Source organism: Balaenoptera borealis (assembly GCF_965194805.1).
Source record: "Balaenoptera borealis genome assembly, chromosome: 9".
NCBI lineage: Eukaryota > Metazoa > Chordata > Mammalia > Artiodactyla > Balaenopteridae > Balaenoptera > Balaenoptera borealis.
The window spans coordinates 61,787,205-61,813,466 of record NC_138873.1 but is presented as its reverse complement, the minus strand read 5'-3'; the positions used below and the strand labels follow the sequence as shown (position 1 = coordinate 61,813,466).

Genomic DNA, 26,262 nt, shown 5'->3' with positions numbered 1-26,262 from the left:
GAGGTCAGGAACCTGCTGCCACCGCTGATACCACTACCACGACTACCTCTCACAGACCGAAAACAAGTCCCTGGACCCTGGAAAACCTGAGTTCAGGCATTCTGAACAGGGGAAACCACGCACATTTCTACGACCCAGCCTGCCGGCAGCAACAGCAGCAGGAACGTATCACTCCCACCTTCCAATGTACACACACCTGTCTGGAGTTAGCAGAGCCAAATTTGCATCCTCAACACTAGCTGTAAGAGGGTCCAGGAGATGTCTTTAGCTGCCTGACTTCTCCAACTAGGAGGAGGATAGAGCCAGGGTTGGGAGAACCAACCCATGATAACTACCACACGATCCATTCAAATGCCATTTTCTCTAAGTTGTTCCTGAATTTTTCCCAGGTAAAAGTAATTTCCTTCATCCTTCTCTTAACTGGTGGTTTTTAATTATCACTGGACATTAGAACCTTCTGGGAGCTGAAAAATACTTATTCTCATTCTCTACCCCCAGAAATCCCAACTTAATTGGTTTCGAATAGGAGTGCACTTTGGAAATTTAAAAAATTCTAACATGCATTGTGTTTAGAACCATTGCTCTAAATTATTATAACTTTTCATTTCTCCTTATCACTTCCAAACCTTTGTTTAGTTATTTATAAAATGTCCATACTCTTCCTACTAGATTATAAGCTCTCTGAGGATGGAATTTGAGTCTAGTCTATTTTTATGTCCTTCATAACTTCTAGCAGATTACTGTGCAAAAAATACCTGTTTATAGAATGAATGAATGGTGTGTGATGCCTTGCAAACCAAAGCATATTAAAGATACCCTGCATAGCCTCAAGTCCTTGCCTCTCTCCTGCTTGATATTCTCTCAACTATACTTTTTGGGAATCTGTTCAGCATAATAAAAATATAAGTGAGTACACTGCTCACAGCATTAAACTTCTAATCATTAACTCACCATATAACATAACTTGACACAAAATTATTCCTGGTTTTAAAAATAACATGTGAAACATGTTACGAAACAGCATTCTCAGCTATAGAAGTTAGGACCAATAAAACTCACATGCTTTTAGGTAGAAATCTAAAATCTAAGGGAGAGAATTGGAAAAAGAAAGCCAAGTGCATTCATGACATTGGACTTCTGAGCTATTTATCTTATCTTCATAGGTTCTTTGATATATCAGTGTACCTCTAAATCAGTCTTCCAAAACTCCAGTATGCAATGATAAAAATTCTGTGCTTAAACTGTTGCATAATTGCAGAATCACTTTGATAGAAGTTTGGCAAGAATATAATCTAATCCTTTTGAAAAGTTTGACAAGAATGTCTAATTGATATTGATACTAACGTTTCTAAGTTCATGCCAGGAAAAGTTAAATGCTATTCAATTAGGATACTATTAAGATTTCTTATGACTCATAATTATAAATCAGCTCTGTTCAAGGATTTTAAATCTTTGAAAGCAAACATTTTTCAATATCTTTGCCAAATTAACCCTCAGATGGGGGCTCTTGAGATGAGATTCATATAGTCCCTATCCCCTTTCCTACAGTTTTACCTGTTAGAAAATGATTAAAAACTAGACATTTGGTCTGCTCTTGAGGACACTAGTTATTCTCTGATTATTCAAAAATATTAATGTAAGGGACAAAGAAGAGGGGGAAAAAAGAGAAAGGCCAAAAAAAAGTACAGAATGATGTTTAGGAGCAAATAAGGTGGGAAAATGTGACCCAATGGGAAAAATTCATACTCTTGCCTCTTTTGCCTGCCCTCACACCACTTAGAACTGCTTTTATTAAAGGTCCAAATAGCTTTGAAAAGCTTTAAATAGTTTCATCAAGGTCTTCCTTTATCCTGAATGGACCCCGGTGAAAATCTGTCGTCAAGACTCACCATTCCCCAACTTTGGATGTAATCCTGTGCCATTCTCCCATTTGTCTTTTCCCCTTCCTTCCCTGCTAATCAAGATCCTTCTTCCCTTCCTTCCTTCCTTCCTAACAGACTTGCAAAAGCTTAACTTCCTTCAAATCTTCTTAGAAAGGTCTCCCTTTACTGTAGCTCCTCACTCCTTTCTATTAGTTGCTAAGAATTCTATATGGTTCTAGTGGAATGTGTATCATATTTATGGTTATAACACCTCTAAGAAACTCTATATAGATGTACTCATATACCCATAGTTAAATGATAGACTTTATGAAAATGAGGACTGAATTTCTTAGTGTACTTTCCCCAACTAAGAATAAGAGCACAAACGTTCAGTTTGTTCTCTTATCTCAAATTTATTCACTATTACCAAGGTAAGAGCTAAGAGAATCCAGACTTCTTGAGGGCAGGGACTTCAACTATTACAGAGTAGACATTTAACACGTGTTGACCTGGACCAAATGCCTACTCCCACTGTACAGTTCTATAAAATGCAAAATTACATAGTTCTGAGATATTGAACTGACTCTTCTCACCCTCCCCAACTCCCTGACTTTGTTTTTAAAAAAACAGATGGAATAAGATGTACTTTCTCCTTTAAAAAACTGGAGAAAATAGGGTCAATTTTGTTAAGAATTTTTATGGAGCAAGGCCTATTATGTGATTAGAATGGGGATGGGGCAGGATCTTCTTGTACTTACATTTAGACAAGTGTTTATATTCACTGATATAATATAAATATTGATATAGAAATGTATAAAATAAATATTTATTTAGATATTTAGATATTTAGACTTCTGAACACCAAATGAGGTACAGGTATTATAATGTTGTATCTAGAGTGTTGTTTAAAATAAAAACTTGAAATTCTACCAATTTTGTGATCCCTTTGGTGTTTCTTCATTTTATAATATACTAAAAGCCTCACAAAATGGAAGTAGTCTGGGAGTTCCTAAGTCCTGAGAGGCTGTGCTTCATGGTGCTATTATATACATCTAAAACTAAAGAAATATTAACAATGAAAATGGTATTTTCCATATTAAGTGATGAAAGTTAAAGGTATATACCGTATTTCACTATTAAGAGATAAACACTGGATCACTGTAAATGTGAATAAAATTTGCATTTTTAAATCTTTCAGGGGATTTAGATCTATTTCCTCCTGTTTCCAAGCTCTCAGCAATCCTTTTAGTGTGTTTGTATTCACTAAAAAGGGACATTTCTGTGGAATTAATCAAATAGGGAATTCAGTGTTCCTTGGAGATAATTTTGGTATGTTCCACTGGGAACTTCTAGTCTGAATTTTCATCTTTCCTGGGAAAAGACACATATATTCTAAATCCTTAGTCTTTTCTTTGTTAGTAAAGGTCTGCTATAAACAGAATTAATGACAATGTACATTCAGCAAGACACTGCTGGAAACTTCATCATTAAAATAAAAGAAGGCAAAATATGTGAGAATGCAATCTGAAAGTAGTAAATAAAAACTGGCATTAAAAATGCTGTAAAAATCATCACAATAATTAACTGATTTTCTGATTTTGCTAAAATTTAAAAAAACAAATTTCTGAGGTGGAGAATTAGAAAATATTCATAGTTCCCAATATATTTATTTTCCAAGAAAATCAGTGGTATTATTTTTGGTGACAATGAAAAACTTGTGTTCGACGCCTAATTAAACCCTTTTGAAATCCACGTGTTTTGTTTTTTAATGGTTTTCCTAAATTTACAAAATAACTAGAATTCTTATCCTGACCTTGGCTTTATGTTTTTCATTCTATAAAATGTTGCTGTTATTCTTCCTTCTGTGTACATGTTAGTTTAGCCCTAAAACCTGAAGAATCCGATAGCTCTTTTCTACCACTGATGGTTTTAACTGCATGTCCACACCTGGAAAATTGCTCAGTGGCAGTCACAAAGACCTAACACTTGGACTGAATCCTCACTGCTGAGGAGTTTTATTTGACCAGCTAAGTGTGGGGCATTTAAGTGGAGATATCCAGGAGGCAAATGAAGAACAGGCTAAAGCTAGAGATTTGAGTCAACAGTATATTTAGGGAGGTTGAAGCCACAGGTAAGGAGGACGTCCCAAGGGAGAGTCTATGGTACAAGAAGACCTTAGGACTAATGTGCAGAACCCTCATTAGGTACCCGATAAAGAATTGGGAAATAAAAGGCTGGCGGGGAAAATGACAATGTACTTCATTAGTAATTTCTATTTCAGTTAGAGCAAAAAAAGACTGTTGTTATTCCCATGGAACTCCACCTCCAGAACTCTCCAACAAGACAGTAACTTATGACAGTTAGTGAAAGCTCTATCGACAGTTCATATTTATATCCTTGAGATAAAACCATCCTATTTCAACACATATTACATTCTCATTGAATTCCACATTAGTGAATGAGGAATACAAGATGTTTTTTCACACTCTGGCTGCTGGTTTAATGCATTTTGCTAGTAAAACACACAGGAACTGCCAAGATGGGAGAGTGGCCTTTCCTAAATCTCTCCAAGTGTCACCATGAATACAGCTTATTTCCTAAATTGGTGGGTGTTCATATAAGAAAATATAAATCTATTCAAGTGCTTGACTCATGTTGTATTGAGGCTTTATAATTTATCTTATCAAAAAATCTTGCCTTTATATATGTAAATTATTTTTTTATTCATAGGATTAAGCCAAAATGACAACTGCTCAATTTGATTGTCAATACTGCATGGCATCACTTCTTGGGAAGTATGTACTAAAGGATGATAATCCATACTGTGTTACTTGTTATGATCGTATCTTTTCTAACTATTGTGAGGAGTGCAAAGAACCGATCAAATCAGATTCCAAGGTAGGTCTTACCTCAGTTCACAGAATTATTGCATATGAACAGCAGACAAGTGCTTTGGAATGCCTCTTTTTCTTTAGTGTTGACTGTTAATACTCTAATGCTCTGCTACTAGATATAAGGATTTTCAAAGCTATCATCAATCAAGTTCCAGGCGCTATGCTCAGCACTGTGAAACATAAGATACACTTTAATATCCTTACAATGATCTTAGGAGATAGTTTAGGATGCTAAAGATGAAAGAAGTTATTTGCCCAAAGTTACACAGCTGAAATGTTATTTCTAGAATGATAAAAGTGAATAACTATTACAAATAATTGGAGCCGTAAAGATTCAAAACCTGTATCTTCTCGCTTCACATTAGCCCCATCTTCATTAAACCATTGTGCGCTGATACCTCTCACGCATACACCCATTCCCCCCAGAATGCACATTATTATATATTTTTTTCTCCTTTTTTGGGGGGGAGCCGGGGTGGTCTTTGTTTTAGTTAACTAGTGTTGAGATTTTGTTGAGGTAAATCTCAAACAGTAATAGGATGTTACAACCTAAAAATAAAAATCATTCCATGAAAAACCTTTCTTATAGTTTATAAAAGGAAGGTAGAGGGAATGTGAAGAAACAGGAGAGTACACTTATTTTCCATCTGTCTTTTGTGACCAACCAAGGAAGCCCCAGGCTCTAGTTCTTAATTGCCCCAGAGAGTCGCCTCTCTATGGGTAATAAGTATCAATAACAACATGCCCTCAAGCTACCAGCACCACCTACTGGCACCAGAGTCCCAAGAGTGTTTAGTATTGTTTTATAAAATGGCCTGTTTGGTCACAAACATACTTAATTAACTTTTATTTACTGTCTCAAAGGATCTTTGTTACAAAGGCCATCACTGGCATGAAGGATGCTTCAATTGCGCCAAATGCAATCAGTCTTTGGCGGAAAAGCCTTTTGCTGCCAAGGATGAGTGCCAGCTGTGCTCCGAGTACTATTCTAATGAGTGCTCCTCCAAGTGCTTCCATTGTAAGAAGACCATCATGCCTGGTAAGATCACAAGGCACTCCTGGTCTATAACTGAACCTGCAACGCTTTGAATTAAACCCAAGCACAGGAAGAGTGTAGTACATTAATTCCCCCTTATCCATGGTTTACACTTTCCATGGTTAAAATTACCCGAGGCCAAAAATATTAAGTCTGAAAATATTAAGTGGAAAATTCCAGCAGTAAAAGTTTCTTAAGTTTTAAACTGTGTGCTCTTCTAAGTAGCGTGATGAAATCCCCCTCCATCCTGCCCATGACGTGAATCATCTCTTTGTCCAGAGCATCCTGGCCAGTAGTCACTTAATTAACCATCTCAGTTATCAGATCAGACCGTTGCTGTATTGCAGTGCTTGTGTTCAAGAAACCCTTATTTTAGTTGATAATGGCCTCAAAGTGCAAGAGTAGTGATGCTGGCCATTCAGGTACGCCAAAGAAAAGCCATAAAGTGCTCCCTTTAAATGAAAAGGAAGTTCTCAACTTAGTAAGGAAAGAAGTTGTATGCTGAGGTTGCTGAGATCTAATGTAAGAACGAATTTTCCATCCATGAAACTGTGAAGAAGGAAAAAGAAATTCGTGCTAGTTTTGCACCTCCAACTGCAAAAGTTATGGCCACGGAGCATGATAGGTGCTTGGTTAAGATGGAAAAAGCATTAAACTTGTACAATAAGGTATTTTGAGAGACCACCTTCACGTAACTTTTATTACAGTATACTGTTGTAACTGTTCTATTTTATTATGTTATTGTTGTTAATCTCTTGCAATGCCTAATTTATAAATAAACTTTAACATAGGTCTGTATGTATAGGAAAAAAACATAGTATATATATATATAGGGTTCGGTATTGTCTGCAGTGTCACACATCCACTGGGGGTCGTGGGAGGTACCCCTCACAGATAAAGGGGGACGATAGTATACAAAACCCTGCTTCTCAGAAAGACATCTTTCTGCTATCTCTTTATCTCATTTAGTGTACTTTAGACATGAAAAGATTGTTCTTTCTGTCTCCAATGGGCAAAGTACTGTCTTTTGTGTTTTTTCATAAACTTAATTCATAGAAACATTTTGAACCAGAAACTGAGCCATGGAATAAAGATAAAATCTATACCAATAAATAATACTAACACTGCACTAAACACCCTGTCCTAGGCAGAACCAATAACATCAGAAAACATAATCAATCCATCATAGGAGAATGGGACCAATCATCATTTTGTAGCTCAACACAAACTGGTGTGAAGGTCAGTCATCTTTATTTTCTCCCAGGGAAAACAAGGATCCAAGTAAATTGTTACACCTTTAGCAAGTACTAATTCTCTGTTTTGGTCCTCTTCTCAATCCCTATGGGCAGCAGCATACGAACAATTCTCTCTCATTTTCTTATTATAGGTTCAAAGATTTTCTAGGAGACCATAACTACACAACATCAAGCCCAGGAGTTTGTGCCCTGGGCATTCCTAATATCCCTGTAATGCTTATTATGTCCCAGTTTATCTGAACCATGTGCAGCCTTTCAGAGTCTACATTTATAGTACTTTCGCATCTCAAAATTGTGAAACAGCACAAGAGTTTCCAGCGAAAGAGTGATTCACCATCACCGTGGCTGAACTCTATTTATTGACCTCTTTTTTCAGATAAATGTTTTGGAAACCAGTAAACACTATTTTTTCTACATGGATGATTGCTTTTTTCACCTTAACTTTAGTGTATATTTTAAGTAATTTGACATATTATTGCTTAAAAGAAAACAATTATGCTTGATTTGTACTAACAGGTTCTTACTTTGGGGGTACAGGTTCCCGAAAAATGGAATTTAAGGGAAACTACTGGCATGAAACCTGCTTTGTGTGCAAGCATTGCCAACAGCCAATAGGAACTAAACCTTTGATTTCCATAGAGAGTGGCAATTATTGTGTGCCGTGTTTTGAGATGGAGTTTGCTCACTACTGCAGCTTTTGTAAGAAGGTAAATATCTAAAGAGGATGAAGCTTGTGAAATCTTCCAAACCATTGCTTTTTAGCGGCATTATATGTTTGCAATGAACTGATACTATCATGTTATATCCGTCTTTGCACATTCATGTTAATTTTGAATTCCAACATGTTCGAAAGCACTACCTGTCACAGTGAGGAGGCCCATCTATTTTTATCACCATAAAATTCCACCCAGAACATGAATTTAATGTTCCAAAGGCTCAAGTGATTTGATATTCCAGTTCCATTCACTGCTGTTCAGGCAAGGTTTCACATATTCTGGTAGAGGGCCCATGTCTCTCTTTGAATACAAAATATTTCTTAGAAAATTTTTGATCCATTTAATTTCAGAGAGATATGGATTTGTCTCACAGAGTGACTAAGGGAACCAATTTAAACAGGATATTTCACTCCTCACATTATGTCCAAGCAATATAAATGTCTTCTTAGCTTGAAGCTTTTATATTTCTAAAGAGTAGATAAAAAATAGAACTACCATATGACCCAGCAATCCCACTACTGGGCATATACCTTGAGAAAACCATAATTCAAAAAGAGACATGTACCACAATATTCATTGCAGCACTATTTACAATAGCCATGACATGGAACCAACCTAAGTGTCCATCAACAAATGAATGGATAAAGAAGATATGGCATATATATACAATGGAATATTACTCAGCCATAAAAAGAAATGAAATTGAGTTATCTGTAGTGAGGTGGATGGACACAGAGTCTGTCAAACAGAGTGAAGTAAGTCAGAAAAAGAAAAACAAATACTGTATGCTAACACATATATATGGAATCTAAAAAAAAAAGGTTCTGATGAACCTAGGGGCAGGACAGGAATAAAAATGCAGACGTAGAGAAAGGACTTGAGGACACAGGGAGTGGGAAGGATAAGATGGGACGAAGTGAGAGAGTAGCACTGACATATATACACTACCAAATGTAAAATCGATAGCTAGTGGGAAGCAGCTGCATAGCAAAGGGAGATCAGCTCGGTGCTTTGTGACCACTTAGAGGGGTGGGATAGGGAGGGTGGGAGGGAGACACAAGAGGGAGGGGATATGGGGATATATGTATACGTATAGCTGATTCACTTTGTTATACAGAAGAAACTAACACACCATTGTAAAGCAATTATACCCCAATAAAGATGTTAAAAAAAAAAAAAGAGTGGATAGATAAGAGAGTGACACTCAAGAGATTGACAAAATCATTAGGGAAATTCATTAGACAGAAAGACAGAAAGATGACTTAAGAACTTCGAGTGGTTTCCTTCACCTCCAGCTCCAGAGCTCCTGCAGGGCCTTTCAACTTGGACACCCATTCAAAACATATTTTCCAATAGGAAAAAAAGTCATTTTTTTTCAAGTAAACATGGTCCAATTCTTTTTGTATCCTCTAAGCTTTTACGTGAAAAAGTCACTCATCTCTATCACCTTGATAAAGTCTGTCTGTATTCCATAAATATATATTGATGTTCTCAAAGAAATTCTTGACCTGTGAGGCATCATAAGTTTCAAATAACCCTATAACTTGTGATGAGAAAGCATGAATCATGAAAACATATTGGATAAGTCCAGTGGTTTCTAAACATTTTTGATCTACAGGCTACTCTGGCAGGTCTCTTAAGACCATTTGCATACTTGCATCTGAAGTGTCATTGCCACTTTCTACAAATGCATGTACAAACATACACACACTCAATGATTTTCCACATATATTTAAAATACTGGTACTGCATTTGAAGAGGCATCAATCAACCCCTATGTTATAATTATTAAATTACACTGTCATGATGGCTGAAAATTACAGTTGAAAGTAACATGCTACAAAACCATCTTACGCCCGAAGACTTCCATTACTCTACCAGAAATAACAACTTAGAAAATGACTTTACAAGAAACAGTCAGACCCTATGACCCTGTGACAGATGAAGCTCCGAAAAATTATCAGTCAATGACATGCATTTAGAAAGGGATGCTGGAAATAAAATAGATTTATCTCACTGCTTTGCGGGACAACTAAGTTGGCCGTTTTTAGGCTACGTTTCTTAAGGACTTACAATAAAATATTAATGACACTCGTGAGACTCATCTTAAAATCATTTGTTGGGCACACAATATAAAGTTTCTTTCAATGCTATAAAGATTCACGAGAACTTCTCTAGTACATCAGAGCTGAGCACTACCTGGGGCCAAAGCCCTGGTGTTTCCCAGGTTAGAGGAGCCTGCCCTGTATTTAGGACATGATTTGAAGTCACCAAAAAATTTATGAAATGTTTCTATTGGGTAGTAGACAGATCACAACATGCCAGATTATTTTCTATTTAATTTTTTAAAACCACAAGTCCTTTAAGGAAAGCTGGATATAAATGTTACAGATCAAGATGATCCAAGCTGAAGAAAAACAATTTGTTTCAACCCAAGCCAAAGACCAAATATAAAACAAAAGAAAATAAGCAAAAACTACTTGACCATCAGGCCCATAGAACTTTTTTCACACATTTTAGTTTCACAAAATAAAATCTATTTTCTACCAAAAAGCAAGTAACCTCAAACTGTAGTACTCTGAATTCAAACTCCTCAAGTTTCACATAGAGTATTCTGTAATTCATCAGCTTTCATCCACTGGGTGCAAAATCATTATTGCCTCCACTTTGCCAGAGAAGAAACTTGTTCTAAATCCTGGGATCAATCAGTAGCAAAAACCACGCTTGGATATTAGACTTCATCTTAGCCCATCTGCCTCTTCAAAAGAATATAATCACAAGCAAACAATTTTTAATGTTCCAGAGTTTCTTCTCCCTAATGAAACAATCTTTGGTGGGTACATCAAGTTTTATTTTGCTGTGAATACAGTTTTCAAGTTTTGAATCTTTTAAGCATTGCCTGCTAATCATTTGACCAAACAAATCAAAGGAATCTGGAATTCTGCTGTGCCTTCTGTAAGGCATTTGAAGTCAGTAGGGGGCATTTTAAATTGCTTTAGCTCACACACACCGTTATGTTTTCTATTTACTTATTTAGAATAGTATACTTTTTCTCCTTTATGAAAAATAACTTTCTATCAAGTATCTTTAATTTTTAAGATAGTCATTGTAAGATTTTAAAATATTTTTAGAATAATCTTTTCAAAAGCCTACAGGATAGACAAGTATCCTATAGGATGGCTATAGGATACTTAGATGTCACAATAGCATGGCTTAGAAGAGACTACTTTTTCTATATCTAGTTAATGTGCATACAAAGATTACAGGTGGCATCTCAGATATCACATTGCTTCAGTCATTATGAGACATTTCCATGAGCATATGCCAGGTTCCCCGGACACCCCAGGAGCTCAAGAGCCGTGGATTTGAAAGATGCTACGACTTAAAAATTGCTACACAAGAAAAGCTGTCTAATATTTTTCCATCTGATTTTTAAATAAAGATATCTCAGCCTTTAAAAAAGTAAAATCCAGATTAAACTGGTTTAGAAAATAAATCTTATGGAGGAATAACAAGCATCTCTGCAAAACCCTAGCATATCACACATTAAGGTTCAATGTACAACCAGCACTTATGACTTTGAACCCTAATGCTGAAGTTGCCCACAGCACCCCTATTTGTGCTAGATACAATACTGGAGTTGCTTTCCAAACATTTTTTCCCTTAGTGTTTGTTCATTCAACAAAGACTTGTCAACTGCTTATCAGTGCAAAGTAATCTAATCTCAGTACTGTGTTCATGGTTAAGCACATGGGCTGTGGAATAAGACTGTGCAGGTTTGAATGCTAGCTCTGTGTGACCCTAGCAATTGACTTAACTGCTCTAACTCTCAGTAGTAGCTCATCTCTAAAGGGGGAAAGATAATAGTCCCTACTGTGTCAGGACGTCGAGAATGTTAAGAAGAAGTTAAGAACAGGGTTGAAGACTGAAAAAACACCTCAGAAATATTATTTATTATTAGCAGATTATGGTGGTGATCAATTCCTTTCAGGGTTACTACTGCTGGAATAAAGCATTCAGGAAAAAAAAAAAGCTTTTTTTTTTTTTTAGGATCCTTAAAAGTTATACATGGACATAACATAGCATAGAAAATATGTTAGCTCTAAAAACAGATCTTTGAAAACCAACAAGAAAGAGAAAGATGAGCAAAGGAATCAAGGGCCTATTTCTTTTTCATCTTCCTGAGTTCATTATGGCCCTGCTTCCTTTCTGTTCCATTGTAGGAGAAAAATTAGGATATTTATCACCAGTTCTATTTAATCCCTGTAGCCTTTTGTTTCTAATATAGATTCAAAAAAATCACAGAGAAAAGACATCCTGACACAATGTGATAGAGTAGCCCAAAGTACCACTTGTGGGCACAGAAAAGAATCACAAAACGTCTGAATTGTAATAACTTCCACAGTCATTGCCTTTTTTGTGATCATTTGCCAGGTGATTACTTCAGGTGGGATAATGTTTTGTGGCCAGCCATGGCATAAAGAGTGCTTTCTGTGCCGTGGCTGTAGGAAAGAGCTCTGTGAAGAAGAGTTTATGTCCAGAGATGATTATCCATTCTGCTTGGACTGCTACAACCATCTTTATGCCAAAAAGTGTGCCACCTGCACCAAGCCTATTACTGGTGAGTTATTCAGTTTAATATGGTCCTACCATGAGACAGTTATGGCTCTGTAAATGCTATGTAGTTAATTCAGGAAATGCAATTTAAAAAAGAATGATCTTTCCTTTATGTTTCCTTTCGAAATAAACATGGGTACCTATATATAAATATAAATATTACGCAGAACCCTCAAGGCAAGTATAGAGTATAATTAAGGTAGCTATGCTCTGTAGAGGGTAATTAATACTAAACCTCATGGTACTGACTGTACATAAAGTAATAATTCAGGGAAGGAGGATAAGATGAGCGGAGAAGACCTTCACAAGGAGGCCTGATCTGAGGCAGAACTTTTAAGTTGAGTGGGGGAAGGGATACTTATAAAACAAAATGCTGAATTCCAAACAAGGGTAACAGGGCCTTAAAATAGAAAAAGTTTTAATTAAATGCAAGTACTGTACAAAAATCTGAAGCTATAATAATTAGGATAGCATAGGTCAGGAATTAATTAAACCTCAATTTAAGATGCTTCTAACAAATGTATTATTCTCTTTGCTTTCTATTCACTTACAATAAGTTTTAATTGTGAATAGATGAGATAAAAAAAAACAAGATAGCATTCTGTTGAAGAAACAAAATATACATGACATGATTTGAAAATAACATAAATGGTAAATCCGATCTGTGTTAAATGGATTTTCAAGGTAAAAAGAGCATTACATTTTCCTTAGAGACACTTCTAAAATGCTAATCCTGTAGTAAAGGAACTGAAGATCTCATCACACCTGAGAAATCCAAAAGCTATTCTTTTAGGCAATGTATGGTCACTGAATAACGTGGCAGAACTATACTTCTGTTCTCCATTCCTAGTACTCTTAGGTCATATTTCACTTTTAGCTCAGTTTACATAACACAGAATTAAAGATTATTTTATCCTTTTCCTCCTCCTCTATCTTCAAATATATCACAAAGTAAAACTGAATATTTATTCATCTTCAAATAAAGAGTTTTGCTGCAAACCCAGCTTGATAGGCTTTCACTTACTTGCAAGGGAGGGAGTTTCCTGGATGAACAGAACACAGTTCTGTCTGTCTGTACAAGGAAGGCACCATGTTTTTCAGAATCTCACACTGGCCTATGGGCTATATCTGGCCAGCAAGCATGGTTTGTTTGGCCTGCACTTGTTTGTAAACAACTAATGTAAAATCCATCTCTGTAGCCAAAAAGTAAACAAAGAGCCTGCCCAGGGTGAGCAGACTACCCTCGCTTTCCCGGCCGGGTCACGGTCATATGGAGCTGAGTGGCTGGCCCATTATGTAGGGCATGCCCCCTTTGCTGCTTCCACCTTGTCTCTATCACTCAGCTATGTCACCTCTCCAACCCTTTCAAGGGCTTACGTTGACAATCCCAGACTATAGGGCTCCAAATCTTGGGCTCTTAACCACGCTGCTCTCCTGCTTCTATACATCTGGCAACTCCTGAAGCCAAGAGAATAAGCCACCATCTCTACTGGTTTTAGTTAGAAATGGGACTTCCATAAATGCAACAGTAACTGGAGCAGCAAAATCAGTAGAATCTGCAATCACAGCCCAATGGATTTAGTCAATTTATTCTACAACACTTTTCTTGAATTGGCCAGAAAAAAAAATTGGGGGCTGGGGGCGGGGGGTGTTCCATGAAGAAATGAGACAATTAAACAACTCAAAATGGTTTGAAAACTTTCTGGGGACCCAAATGGCTAATACTGATCTGAAAGCGCCTACACAAGCCCTGACCTTGATGAGCTTCATTTCTGACCCATCACAGATTCATGTGATTTTTCTGATGGGTTGTTACAGGTCAATCACTGAGCACAGCTTTTTTTTTTTTTTTTTAGATCAGACAGAAAAACTACATTGTTCCACATGAAGCATAGGGATGATCAGGAACCAATGATTTGTCCCCAAAGTAATCCACATGCAGGATATGCATTTAATTTAGGACAGTCTTTTGGTCATTATCTTAACCTTCTTTTAGGTCTGTGATTGAGAGACACCAGAAACTAAATGCCTGCAAAAACTTCCAACTCACTTTAATATGTTTTGATCCGATTCTTAAATGTATATAGGCCCTGTAGTAGTGCTTCTTTAAAATTGAACTATTTGAACTAATGTACCACAGGGAACTATACTACCATATATTTATCTTCTGAAAGTTGTACATTCATGCAAACAATATGTCATCCTAAGAAACTATGTTAGAATGTTTTCAAAACACTATTTTAAAGTAACTAAATCTATAAGGAACAAACTCAAGATGTAATTACAATTTTTTCTCCTCCTGCAAGATAGGATTTACCTTGCAAACTTTCTGGGATAAATGAACCAGCTTGGTCTAGTAGGAAGAGCTCTGATCTAGGGAGTAAAAGACCTTGGTCTTGCCTCTGCCCCTGACTACTGTGTGACCCATGGGTACAAAACTCACCTCCAAGGTCCTCATTTGCCTTATTTGCAAAATGAGGAATTGAACAAGATCACATCTTTGCTTTCTTCTATTTCTGTTTATTTTTAGTAAAGTGAGTTTCAAATGTTGATTTCTTCAGAAAGGGATGCTAAGGTTCCTGGTTATGTTCTTTAAAAAAGAAATTTTAGACAATTTGGTGAAGTTAGGAGCATAGGCTCTGAAACCAGATGGCCTAGGATTGAAATTGAATCCCAGATCTGCCACTTAGCATCTGGGTGATTTGGCCAAGAGTCTGCACCTCTCTGTTCGACAATTTCTGTCTGCAAAGTCGGGTTAATGGTAATATCTACCCCATGAAGGTGAGGTGAGAGCTATATGAAGTAAAGGGCTTAGAATAGTGACTGGCTCATCTTCATGTGCTCAACAAATGCTAGCTCTTATTCTATAGAATTTTCAGGAATAAATGAAGCCAAATAAAACAGGTGTCAGAGACCTGTTTCATTGCTGACTTTCTTATTGCAAATGACTCTTGTGACCTGAGGGAGTAAACATATCCAAAATCAAAAAACTTTACAATCAGCTCACATGTTGAGTCAGGACTTTCTTATATTCCTGCTACCAGATGCTTCTTTTTTATTCTTCTTTGTAAAATTATAGAAAGAATTATTTTTACATTTGCCACCTGTACAAGGCCTAATAATAAAATCAAGAAAACCTCATGTGCATCAAAATGCTGGATGTATAATAATTAGTTTGATGAACAGAGATGATTTATGTATATACAGAACATTATTCTTGCAGTCAGCTTGTTTTGAATAATATTAAGGGAATTAATTGGTACATTATTGATTTACTCTTATTAGAAAGTAGTGATGACAGCATCATAAATAAGCAAGCTATAAATTTAATCAAGAAAAGTACAAGAATTTGATGTAAATTTATCCCTGAACTAGTAAATTTATGTGAAGACATCAAAAAACGTTTCCAGGATGAAAACAAAAGTTCATTATCATTGGCAAATAAAGACTCAAGCCTAGGGCATCCCAACCCCTTCCCAATCCTTAGACCTTTTCTCCTTTTCTACGACTCCTCAAAATCAGTTCCTTGAACCATACGCTGGATTCAAATTTGGGATATAGAGATAGAGTCTCACTGAAGACTCAAATTCTCATACCTTTCTTAGAAACCCTATGGTTCAAGTGAGGCCCAAGTTGAAGTGACAGAGGCTGACAAAGCACCTCTTAGAAACTCATCAATGGGTAGCATGGCCTCAGTGGCCAGAGGGATCAGATTCACAGATCTTTGCTGCAAGCCTATGCTGAAGTCACCTCTGGGCAAGGTAATAAGGTCATCACATTAGGCTAGCTACAGGATAGTTTAGATGAAATTCTTTATTTAGGGCTTTTGGGAATTGTGTCCCAAGCCCCAATACGACCATGGGACTTTATCCTGAATAAAATGAAACATGAAAAAAGAGGGAAGAGAAGAGAACTACAAGTCATTAAGATATCAAATACCAGGCTGGGAAGTATACATTTATTTTATCTTAATTTTGCTTCTAAGTAAACAGGGTCACAAAGAGGGAAAATAAATATTCATACTTAGATATGTCTGACTTCAAAACCTATACCTTCTTCTCACTGCACTACCCTGTATTTCCTTATGTCTTAGGCAATCCTTAACTGTCTCCAAAAATATGTGCTTTGTATACCCAGATTCTACCTACTTATGTGGATTATGAAAAAATTTGACTGAGAATCTGGCTGGGTCTCATAGAAAGAACTTGTCCACGGGCGACTTTCCCAGATGGACACAGGTCACTGGGGGCAGCCTCCTTTCTTAGGTTACTTGCCTCTACATGGTCTTGCTCACTGCTGTATCTCCAGTTCCCAGAAGAGTCCCTGAGAGAATGCTCAATCTATCTGTTGAAAGAATAGATTACTCTTTTTCTCCAATTCCTTTACAGGTTTCAGAGGTGCCAAGTTTATCTGCTTTCAAGACCGCCAGTGGCACAGCGAATGCTTTAACTGTGAGAAGTGCTCAGTCTCCTTGGTGGGGGAAGGCTTCCTGACTCACAACAAGGAAATCTTCTGCCACAAATGTGGCTCTGGGGTGGACACTGACATGTAGAAGACAGTCCTTCCCCACCTGAAATCCACCTTGCTTTTGTTCTCACTAAATCCAGAACTCGATCGACGCTGTATTTCTGACTTAATTTTTAGAAAAAATTCACGTAGAGTTTATAGCGGAAGAGTTTTTGCACACAGTCTGATTGAACTATGTTATAAGAGCTCAAAAAAAAAAAAAAAACACAGTCTAACAGAAATGAATATATACTAAGTCGCAAAGGCACCTTTCCTTGCAAAATACTGCACTCTGCTGTTAGAAATACAGGAAAATATTTCTTTACTGTAATCAAGTGTATGATCTATACCTAGAAGTCATGGATGATATTACTGAAAACTGATGTTTTTCAAACCTGCAGAGTAAAAAGGAAAACAAGAGATCAAATTGAAGGGCATACATGAAACTAATGTTTGCATTCCTAACTAGCTAGTTATACATAACATGATTGGCCGTGAATGGTAGAAGAACAAAAATGATCAGGAGGAACTGATTACTAATCATCACATTTAAGTATTTTGTCATTTTATCATTCTTTTATTGTTCACAAGTACTGACTTCAGAGTTGAAGAACAAAGCTACGATTTGCCCTCATCCATCCTGCTTCCACAGCTGGTTGGTTACCATATTTAATCAATGGAATTTGAGAATTCTGGACACTATGCCTCTCATTCTCTTTATATTCTCTGCATATCTATAAAAGGGTCCTTTCTCCCTAAGGATAGTCAAAGCATAGGTTTCAACACATTTTGTATTAAATGCATTTCAAAGCCCACAAAGATTTTTTTCTAAATACTTACAGATTCCATGAAAGAAAATTCTATTCTTTCAAGAGAGCTAACCAAGATAATCAGTCCCCAAAGGCAAACCTTTAAAGTAAATAGATCATTAAATCATCACTTCTGGAAATGAGTTTTAGGGAAGGGATTGAGTGTTGGAACCTGACTTTCACCCAGATATCTAAAGGCATAATAGAATGCATAACTAGCTCTGAGCGTCATGCATTTTGCCTTCCAAAATTACATAGTTGATTAATGGGAAGACATAAAAGTGGGCTTTAAAGAAACCTAGTAATAACAAGAACTGAAAAAGAATAATTCACTGCTGATAATTCAGGACCTGCAAAGCAGCACCACAGAGCAATAAGGTCTACAGATGAGCCCTCCCCACTGTTCCTCCATGCCCATGCAACTCACCTCACCCATGCCAATGGTGTTCTAGAGCTTCAAGCTCTTGCATGACTGTGAGGGGCACTCTCAACCCTCGGTAGCCAATCTACAAATAAGCCAGTGTTTATTGGTCACAGCCTTAGTAAAAAGCCTATCACCATGTGTTTAACTTTATACCAGACATCTACTGATGATGACCTTACCTAGCTGCCCCTGGACAAAATTTTCCACATTATGTGGGATAAATGGAAATCAACCTCTGCTCTCCATGCTCAGTTACCACCCTTTGTTATGGTGTCACTTGGGTGGAGCAGAGAGAGGTCACGAGAAGAAACCCACATTGACATAACATTTTTATAAGTGTCTACTCTCAGATTACTGCATAGCATTAAAGGTTCTGATTGAAGTCTAATTACATGCTGTGGCTGATTACAACTACATCACAAGAGATTTAATTAAAATTGTTATGGAAACACATTTTTTGAAATAGTTTAAAATGCAAGGACATTTGGAGATTAGCAATTTAGAGATACTAATAAAAGGTCAGGCTTCATAGGCGATTTGAAAGATATAATTGTCCTTTTTTTGGTATTAACAATGCCAAGATATTTTCTCTTATTCACATTGTTAAATGCAGGCAAAAATATCCATATTTTTCCTGCATTGTTTGAAATTACACATGTGAAACTGAATATGCCAATTGTTCTATGATCTAGAATATAACAGTGTATCATATATTTAGAAAACCAAGCCATTTTAAATCTGTGTAGATATACAATATGTAACACTGTCTCAGTTAGTCAATTATAAACAAACATACAAAATGTAATGGTTTTTCTTAAACAATTGGTATTGTTTAGGCATTTTGCTGTGTGGGATAGTGGGGTGGGTGTGAGTATGCACGTGATCAGGCTTGTGTTCAATCTTTACAATTAAAAAAATTCACAGAACCATTTCCAAGACAGAGATTTTGTGATCCTTTGATAAGTATAGTTAAGTACATATACTTTCACATGACTAAGCTACCTTCTAAATAGAGAATTATTTCTATTTTTAGAAGATATTTATTCCCTATTTAGAAGGTAGCTTAGTCATCAAACATGTATTAAACATTTACTGTGCGCAGTTAGAGCTCAAGCTCCTGTGATTCTGGGGTGGTGGGAGGGTAGATCAGGGTATGGAAGCGTGGGAGAGCCGGATGCAGAGAGCTTATGAAAAGTGCCACTATAGACATAACACACATATTCACGACAACTGAGAAGGAAGACAGCCTTAGACTGACACACAAAGATAAAAGTAAAAGTCATACACAATATACTAGAGTTGATTTAGCTCAGTAAAGAGAAAACCTCTCTAAGTGACCTACCCAAAGATGGAATGGGCTGTCTCAGGAAGCAGCGGGCTTCCAGTGATTCAAGGCGTGACATCTGCACAGGTAGGGAAGCAGTTAGAAGCAAATCCTGTGTGCTAAGAGCAGCCAGATGGCTTGGAAGTAGCAGAACAACTGTGCCAAAGAGCAAGAAGAAATGGGATTGCTAAACGAGAAAGGGTCAGATGAAGGGAGAATAATGAACTCTTAGGATTAAAGGCTTACACTTAATAGAACAGGCAACAGAAAGTTACTAATTGTTCTTAAATAGGGGAGAAAAAGCATTAACAACAGTGTGTGAGGAACATTGTGCTAATGCTGCCGTGTGGCCTAGAACTGAAGAGGGTAAGGTTCCAAAGATGAAGATCTCCGACTGCAGTAATACATTTGGTTAGTGGCTACAGAAGTGAAAAGAGAGAAACAGCAATAGGTAATGCAAGCCAAGAGCTAGATTTGTTGATATAGATGAGTAGACAAGTCAGTGAATCAAATATTTTGTGTTGTCATGTTGGGGTTAGAGGTGAAGGAGAAAAATGAAGAGAAGAATTTCTGCTTCCATGATAACAGGAAGGGTGACCAACGGTTCAGTTTTCACTTAACAAAATCATAAACGTTATTTTGGGACAATCTAGGCCCACTGGTTAAGTGAAGTGTGACAGCGCTACAATCATGGGTTCAAAACTTACTTTAAAAAAACATTAAGTTGTACTTTGGAGTGAAAGATTGGTCAACCATTGTGAAAATGCATAACACTGTCACGAATGGCCTTGGTTAAATATCACTGCAAAATTTAGTACTACAAATGAAAAATCAACCTAAAAATATATGTCTATTGTTAGTAACACCATTTTTGAATTTAAGAAAAAAATACTTTTTAACCTACTTGTTGTATTGATAATAATTCATATTTTAAATAGGAAAATGATTGCTACAGTATGTTTTAGATATATTTAATTGAGCACATAAATTATTCTCAAATACATTTACAGATGTTTACTATTACAATAATACTGCTTCTACTTGTTTTACAAATTCTGGTTTTCAGAAGTTTCTTATGCTGAATGAGTTTGTATAGTACATATTTCTCAAATTGTTTTTAGATATTTATTTTTTACATTAACTGTGCAGTAAGCAAAAGAGGTATGGAATAACTTTGTAGTGTTTCTACTTTTGTTACGTAAGTGGGCATAATGACTTTTATCTTCATTTTTGTAACACCTAAATTAACCATATGTCCAAATATCATTTCGTATTAATACAAAAATAGCATAATTCAATTCTGTCTGACCCAAACAGCAATGCCTCCACATCTATGTTCTTTCTTAGTGATCAAATTTTAAAATATTCTAAACTAAAAATTATTTTAATTATTATTTGTGATTCTAAAAATGTTCTATCAGAAATATCCCATTCAATTGGATTTTCCTGTTTTGACAGAGGTAGTCTTCTGCTAATTTCTTTTATATATTGGAGGAATACTATTTATATATAAGAGGAATTGTTAAAACTCTTAGTGGTTTTAATCTTTTGTTTTATCTAAAGCAAAATCTGTGTCTGTAACAGACTTCATGAAACTTTTGCTAATCCACACTATAAGCATCAATTAGGTTCTCTCTAGAGTTACATTAGATGATTAAATCATTTAATGTCAGAACGTGTTTCACAAAGGTTCAGAAGAATATCTCTCAAACATTTCTAGAGCATTTTTAAAAATCATAAGGCTTTGAAATATAATGAAATTCTAAAGGGTACTCAAAAGATAAACTTTTATGTCTTAGAATGGTGTTTCTTCAATGAAACAGAATATCACTAGAAACTATACTTGCTGGGGTATTACTTTTAGCATGAACCTCTCCCTCAGAAGCATCAGACCTTTAAATCTTTATTATTCTATCAGAAACATTCCAAGAGTCAGCTGGGATAACTAAAGAAATGTTTGGGGAACTCTGAGGTCCTCTTTCCAGGAAGAGGTAAAGGAGACCTAGCAAGACTTGGGTAAAATGTCATAAGATAGATTTGACCTTGTAACTTCTCAGAAGTTACTGTGTTTAGATTTGTTATGCCAACATAACAAAAGAACACCAAGGGGCAAGGATACCAAGAGTCTTCATTTGAACCATCAAACTCAAGAGAAATTAGAAATTAGTCCATCCACTCAATCATCCATGTGGCTTCCTAGACAGTTCTAAAAATGCATTATCCAGAGAGAATTAGAGAAGTTCTTGTTCAGAATTCTGAACATTCTGAATTTCCCCAGATGACCAGCTTTTGGACCAGATACCCTGTTGAATGTGGGGTTGGAGGAGATAGTTCTCAAATTGAGAATCAAAAAGGAGGGGAAAGAAACAGAAGAGATTCATGCTCAAGTTTGAGTTTATGAAAGAAATAACAGAGTTTATGTGTATTTGGAATGCCTGGATTGTATATCTCTGTGGTTGAGAAAGGAAACAGCTCACTGTGATAGAATTATGATCCATGTCACAGAGAAGCAAATAGTATTTGGGTCAAATATTTTCCCACGAATGGTAATAAGCTTATGGAGTGGATGTCCATAAAGGGTTCTCTGAATGGGGAACATTAATGAGCTCAACAGACACCCATTCAGTGACTCAAACAGTGACATTAAATTCTATTCCCACCACATACAAAAACAAAAGTTAGGTTTGACATTTATGGAAGTCCACACACTGAATCCCAAAGGCTTATTCTTTCTTTATACAAATGACAGCCTATCCTTGATTTGTTTCTGTAGCATCACCTATGAAGCTGTTTATCTGAAAACTCTAACCCAAGGAAATAAATGAGGGAGCATGGATAAAGAAGAAATGAAGAAAAAAAGAGTGGTGATAAAAAATTAACATTCTTGAAAAAAACAGAAAATTGATTTTTAAAAACATTTTTCCCTACAGTATAATAAAACATTTTCAAAACCACAAGGCATTTGAAGAAAGCAAAATAAATGGACAAAGAAAAAGAACATTTTTAATAAGATTTTTGAGAATTATAATTTGGTATCTGTCTCCCCCTCTCAAGGTAAAATTACTCTTAAGATGCCACCAACAGATACATAGTTGCCAAAGTCATTAATATTCACCTTCCAATGCTGCTGTGAGGTATTTGCTATTGTTGGCCTTCCCTTGTTCCTTCAAAATCTGACCACAGTAATCATTTCATTATGTATATACATATCACATTACCATGTTGTACACTTTAAATAATTTTAAAAATTAAAAAATTACAAAATTCTCCAGGCGGTTCCCATCAATAGGTGCTCATGGCAATCTTGGAAACACATCTTCTAAAACAGTAATGATGTTAAATATTGTCCTTATGTTTATGAGATATTCTTTTCATGTTCAATACATCTGGCTCATTATTTTTATACACAGCTGGGGAGAGAAAGGTACTTCTGGAAGGCAATTTGTCAACGTATATAAAAAGAACCTTAAAATTTTTTCCATAAGCTTTTAATAAGAAATTCTGATTTCTAAGAACTTATACTGGAGGAATCATTGGAGAGCCACACAAATATTTTTGTACTGGAAGGTTTACTGCAGTGTTCTTTAAAAAGCCCCAAACAAGAAACCAATGTAAAGGTCCAAAATAAGAGAATAAATTATGATACCTACTTATAATGAAATAACTTTAAAAACAGCCACGAAAAAAATAATTTTTTAAGACTACTTAGTGACATGAAAAAATGCTCATGACTTGAGGTTGAGTGGAAATAAAGTGTTATAAAACAATATGTATGATATATTCCAATGTTACTTAATTTATTAATTTATGTGTGAAGAAAAACACTGAAAAGAAGTACAATAAAATATCAACATTGGCAAAATTTTAAGATTGTCTTCCAATGGCATCCATGACACCTGTCTCTCTTAATGTCACCTAAAGTTGTGCCTCCCTTGCCTGTACACTATCCTTTATCCATTTCTTTAAAACAGATATTCTTAAACATTCTCTCCTCAAGCTTCTTGCTCCACATTTTCCCGGTCAATGAACACATCTAGTTTCTTGATTTCAATTGCCTTTTCTGTGTAACTGAGCCCAAATCTACGTGTCCTGCCTTCAATTCTCTTCTGAGTTCCAGACCCAAGTTTTTCTCTGCCTTCTGAACATCTGCAAATCAGTATTATGCAGGCAGCTCACAACTTCACTATCCTTCCTACAAATTCCACTTATTTTCTTATGTTCCGCATCTTAAATGCATCATCCAAACAGAGCCTTTAGATTTTATGTCTTGGGCACATGAAAAGATGCTCAACACCATTAGTCATTAAGAAAATGCAAGTTAAAACCACAAGATACCATTTCACACAGACTAGAATGACTGTGATTTATAAGTCGACAATAACAAGTGCTATTAAGATGTAGAGAAACAGGAACCCTCACATACACTGCTGGCAGGAATGTAAATGATGCAGCCACTTTGGAAAACAGTTTGGCAGTTTCTCAAACAGTTAAATATAAAACTACCAAACAGCCCAGCAATTCTACTTCTAGCTATCTACCCGAGAGCTATGAAAACATATGTCCACATAAATGTTCGTAACAGCATTATTCCTAATAGCCAAAAAGTGGAACCACCCAAGTATTCAATTGATGAATGGATAAACAAGCATCGTACAGCCATACAATGGAATATTAGTCAACCATAAAAAAGAATGATGTACTGAAACATGCCACAACATGAACTTTGAAAACATTATTCTAAATGGAAGAAGCCAGACAAAAATGGTCACGTATGATTCCATTTATATGAAATGTCAAAAATGCAAATTTATAGAGACAGAAAGTAGATCTGTGGTTTCCTAGAGCTAGGAGTGGGAATGGGGTTCTAATGTAAATGGGCATGAGGGATCTTTAATAGGGGAATGAAAATATTCCAAAACTGATTTATGGTGATGGTGGCACCACTTGGCAAAATTACTAAAAATCATTAAATTGTACACTTGAAATGAGTGAATTGTATGATATGTAAGTACATCTCATAAAGTTGTTTTTTTTAAAAAATCTGTCTTGGTTCCCTGCTCTCCCCAGTCCCTTACACCTAATTCCTATAAGAAAAGCCACACTTTTAAAATTTTCCCTTGCAAGCTTTTTTTGTTTCTTTCAAATTTCATTCCTTTACACTTTCTCTGCCTAGGAGTCTCCTGCCTGTCAAAATGTTAATCAACCTCTGAAGCCCAGATCAAAGTTACCTCCTATGTCAAATCTTTATTGCTATCCCTTAGAAAAAAATTAATCATTTTCCTCAACTTCTTTTACAATTCTGTGAGCAGTTTAAATAACTCAATTTATATTACAGTTAGGAATGGGAGAAAATCTAATTAAAAGATGATGGTCTTTGGAGCCAGATAAACCGGGTTCAGATCCCAGCCTAGCCACTTCCCTTGGCGTGTGACATCTGGTAGTTACTAAACTCTCTGAGCCTCGGTTTTTCAATCTTTAATTGGGGATCTGTAATATAAACTTCAAAAAGCTGCTCTGAATATTAGATGAAATAGATGCAAACTGCTTCCCATCTGCCTAAAACATATTTAACTTATTAAAAAGTTATTAAACGTTAGTTATCTTCACCTTCTTTTCCACCCTGACTCCACCCCTAGATCATGCTTTTACTCATCTTTATACACCCAGAGCTTGGCAAAATGTCTGCCACTTGGTAGATGACCAATAAATACTTACTGAATTAAATTTTAGTTGTGAAAGTGTTATCATTGTTATAATAATATTCTTCCTATGTTGATTGCCAGTAACCATGATAAATATGTAAATCTTTTTTGCTACTCATCCTGATTGTGTTATATGAAGTTGCCCATGTGAGAAGCAGCTAGATTGCAAATCAACACCTGCATCTTCAAGCATCTGCTTTGAATTTTTTAAATTTGATGTCGCTGTTTCCTCTGTCCAGTGACTACTGATCTGTGGAGTGTGCTTCTTTCAACCAGAATTCACATGGGTTTCTTCAGACACTTAATTTTCAGGTGCCCTGGAGAATAACTGCCTATACTTGAAGTTTCCTCTTGGGCCCTCAAAGTAGATTTTGCATGCAGAGTAGTTTTTATGTTAAGCCATACCATCCCAAATACGCCTGCCAAATTTGGAGTCGATCTATCCAAACAAGTTTTGTTTCATGTACTTACAGCTAGAAATGTAATTGTACTTACTTTGCTTAAACTGCAAAGTGCATTCTCTGTGTCTCTCAAAAGTGCAAGACAGGGCTTCCCTGGTGGCGCAGTGGTTGGGAGTCTGCCTGCCAATGCAGGGGACACGGGTTCGAGCCCTGGTCTGGGAGGATCCCACATGCCGCGGAGCGACTAGGCCCGTGAGCCACAACTACTGAGCCTGTGCTCCGCAACAAGAGAGGCCGCGATGATGAGAGGCCCGCGCACCGCGATGAAGAGTGGCCCCCGCTTGCCACAACTGGAGAAAGCCCTCTCACAGAAACGAAGACCCAACACAGCCATAAATAAATAAATAAATAAATAATTAAAAAAAAAAAAAAAGTTTAAGACAATTTTACTCTAACCTGTTGCTGAGTATGTGTAGCTTTGGGCATCCTAAATTTTCTTAGCATACCAGAGCAGCATTCATGAGCTGCCTCATTCCTCCCCAGGTACGGTGTTTCTCTTGTTCCTCCTTATTAAGCTTCCCCTTTGACCATCTCACCTCTCCTATTTCAGTGCTCTCTTTGTGTTAATGTGCATTAATTCCCTCTGGACACAGATTCAGACTCTTCACGTAATTACTTTGGAAGGAATTCCAGAAAACAGACATCTAGGCACACT

General features: G+C 36.4%; 1 protein-coding gene across 2 annotated transcripts in view; it reads left to right on the top strand.

The window, feature by feature from the left end:
• Nucleotides 1-25,686, top strand: part of FHL5 (four and a half LIM domains 5) — a 45,871-nt gene extending 20,185 nt beyond the window's left edge. For both annotated transcript variants that reach the window (XM_082405279.1, XM_082405278.1), the window contains exons 2-6: nucleotides 4,593-4,760; nucleotides 5,621-5,795; nucleotides 7,586-7,755; nucleotides 12,199-12,385; nucleotides 16,770-25,686. In XM_082405279.1, the coding sequence (XP_082261405.1) occupies nucleotides 4,605-4,760; nucleotides 5,621-5,795; nucleotides 7,586-7,755; nucleotides 12,199-12,385; nucleotides 16,770-16,933 (852 nt within the window). In that variant the 5' untranslated portion in view covers nucleotides 4,593-4,604 and the 3' untranslated portion in view covers nucleotides 16,934-25,686. The remainder of the gene's footprint in view (nucleotides 1-4,592; nucleotides 4,761-5,620; nucleotides 5,796-7,585; nucleotides 7,756-12,198; nucleotides 12,386-16,769) is intronic.
• The last annotated feature ends 576 nt before the right edge of the window (nucleotides 25,687-26,262 follow it).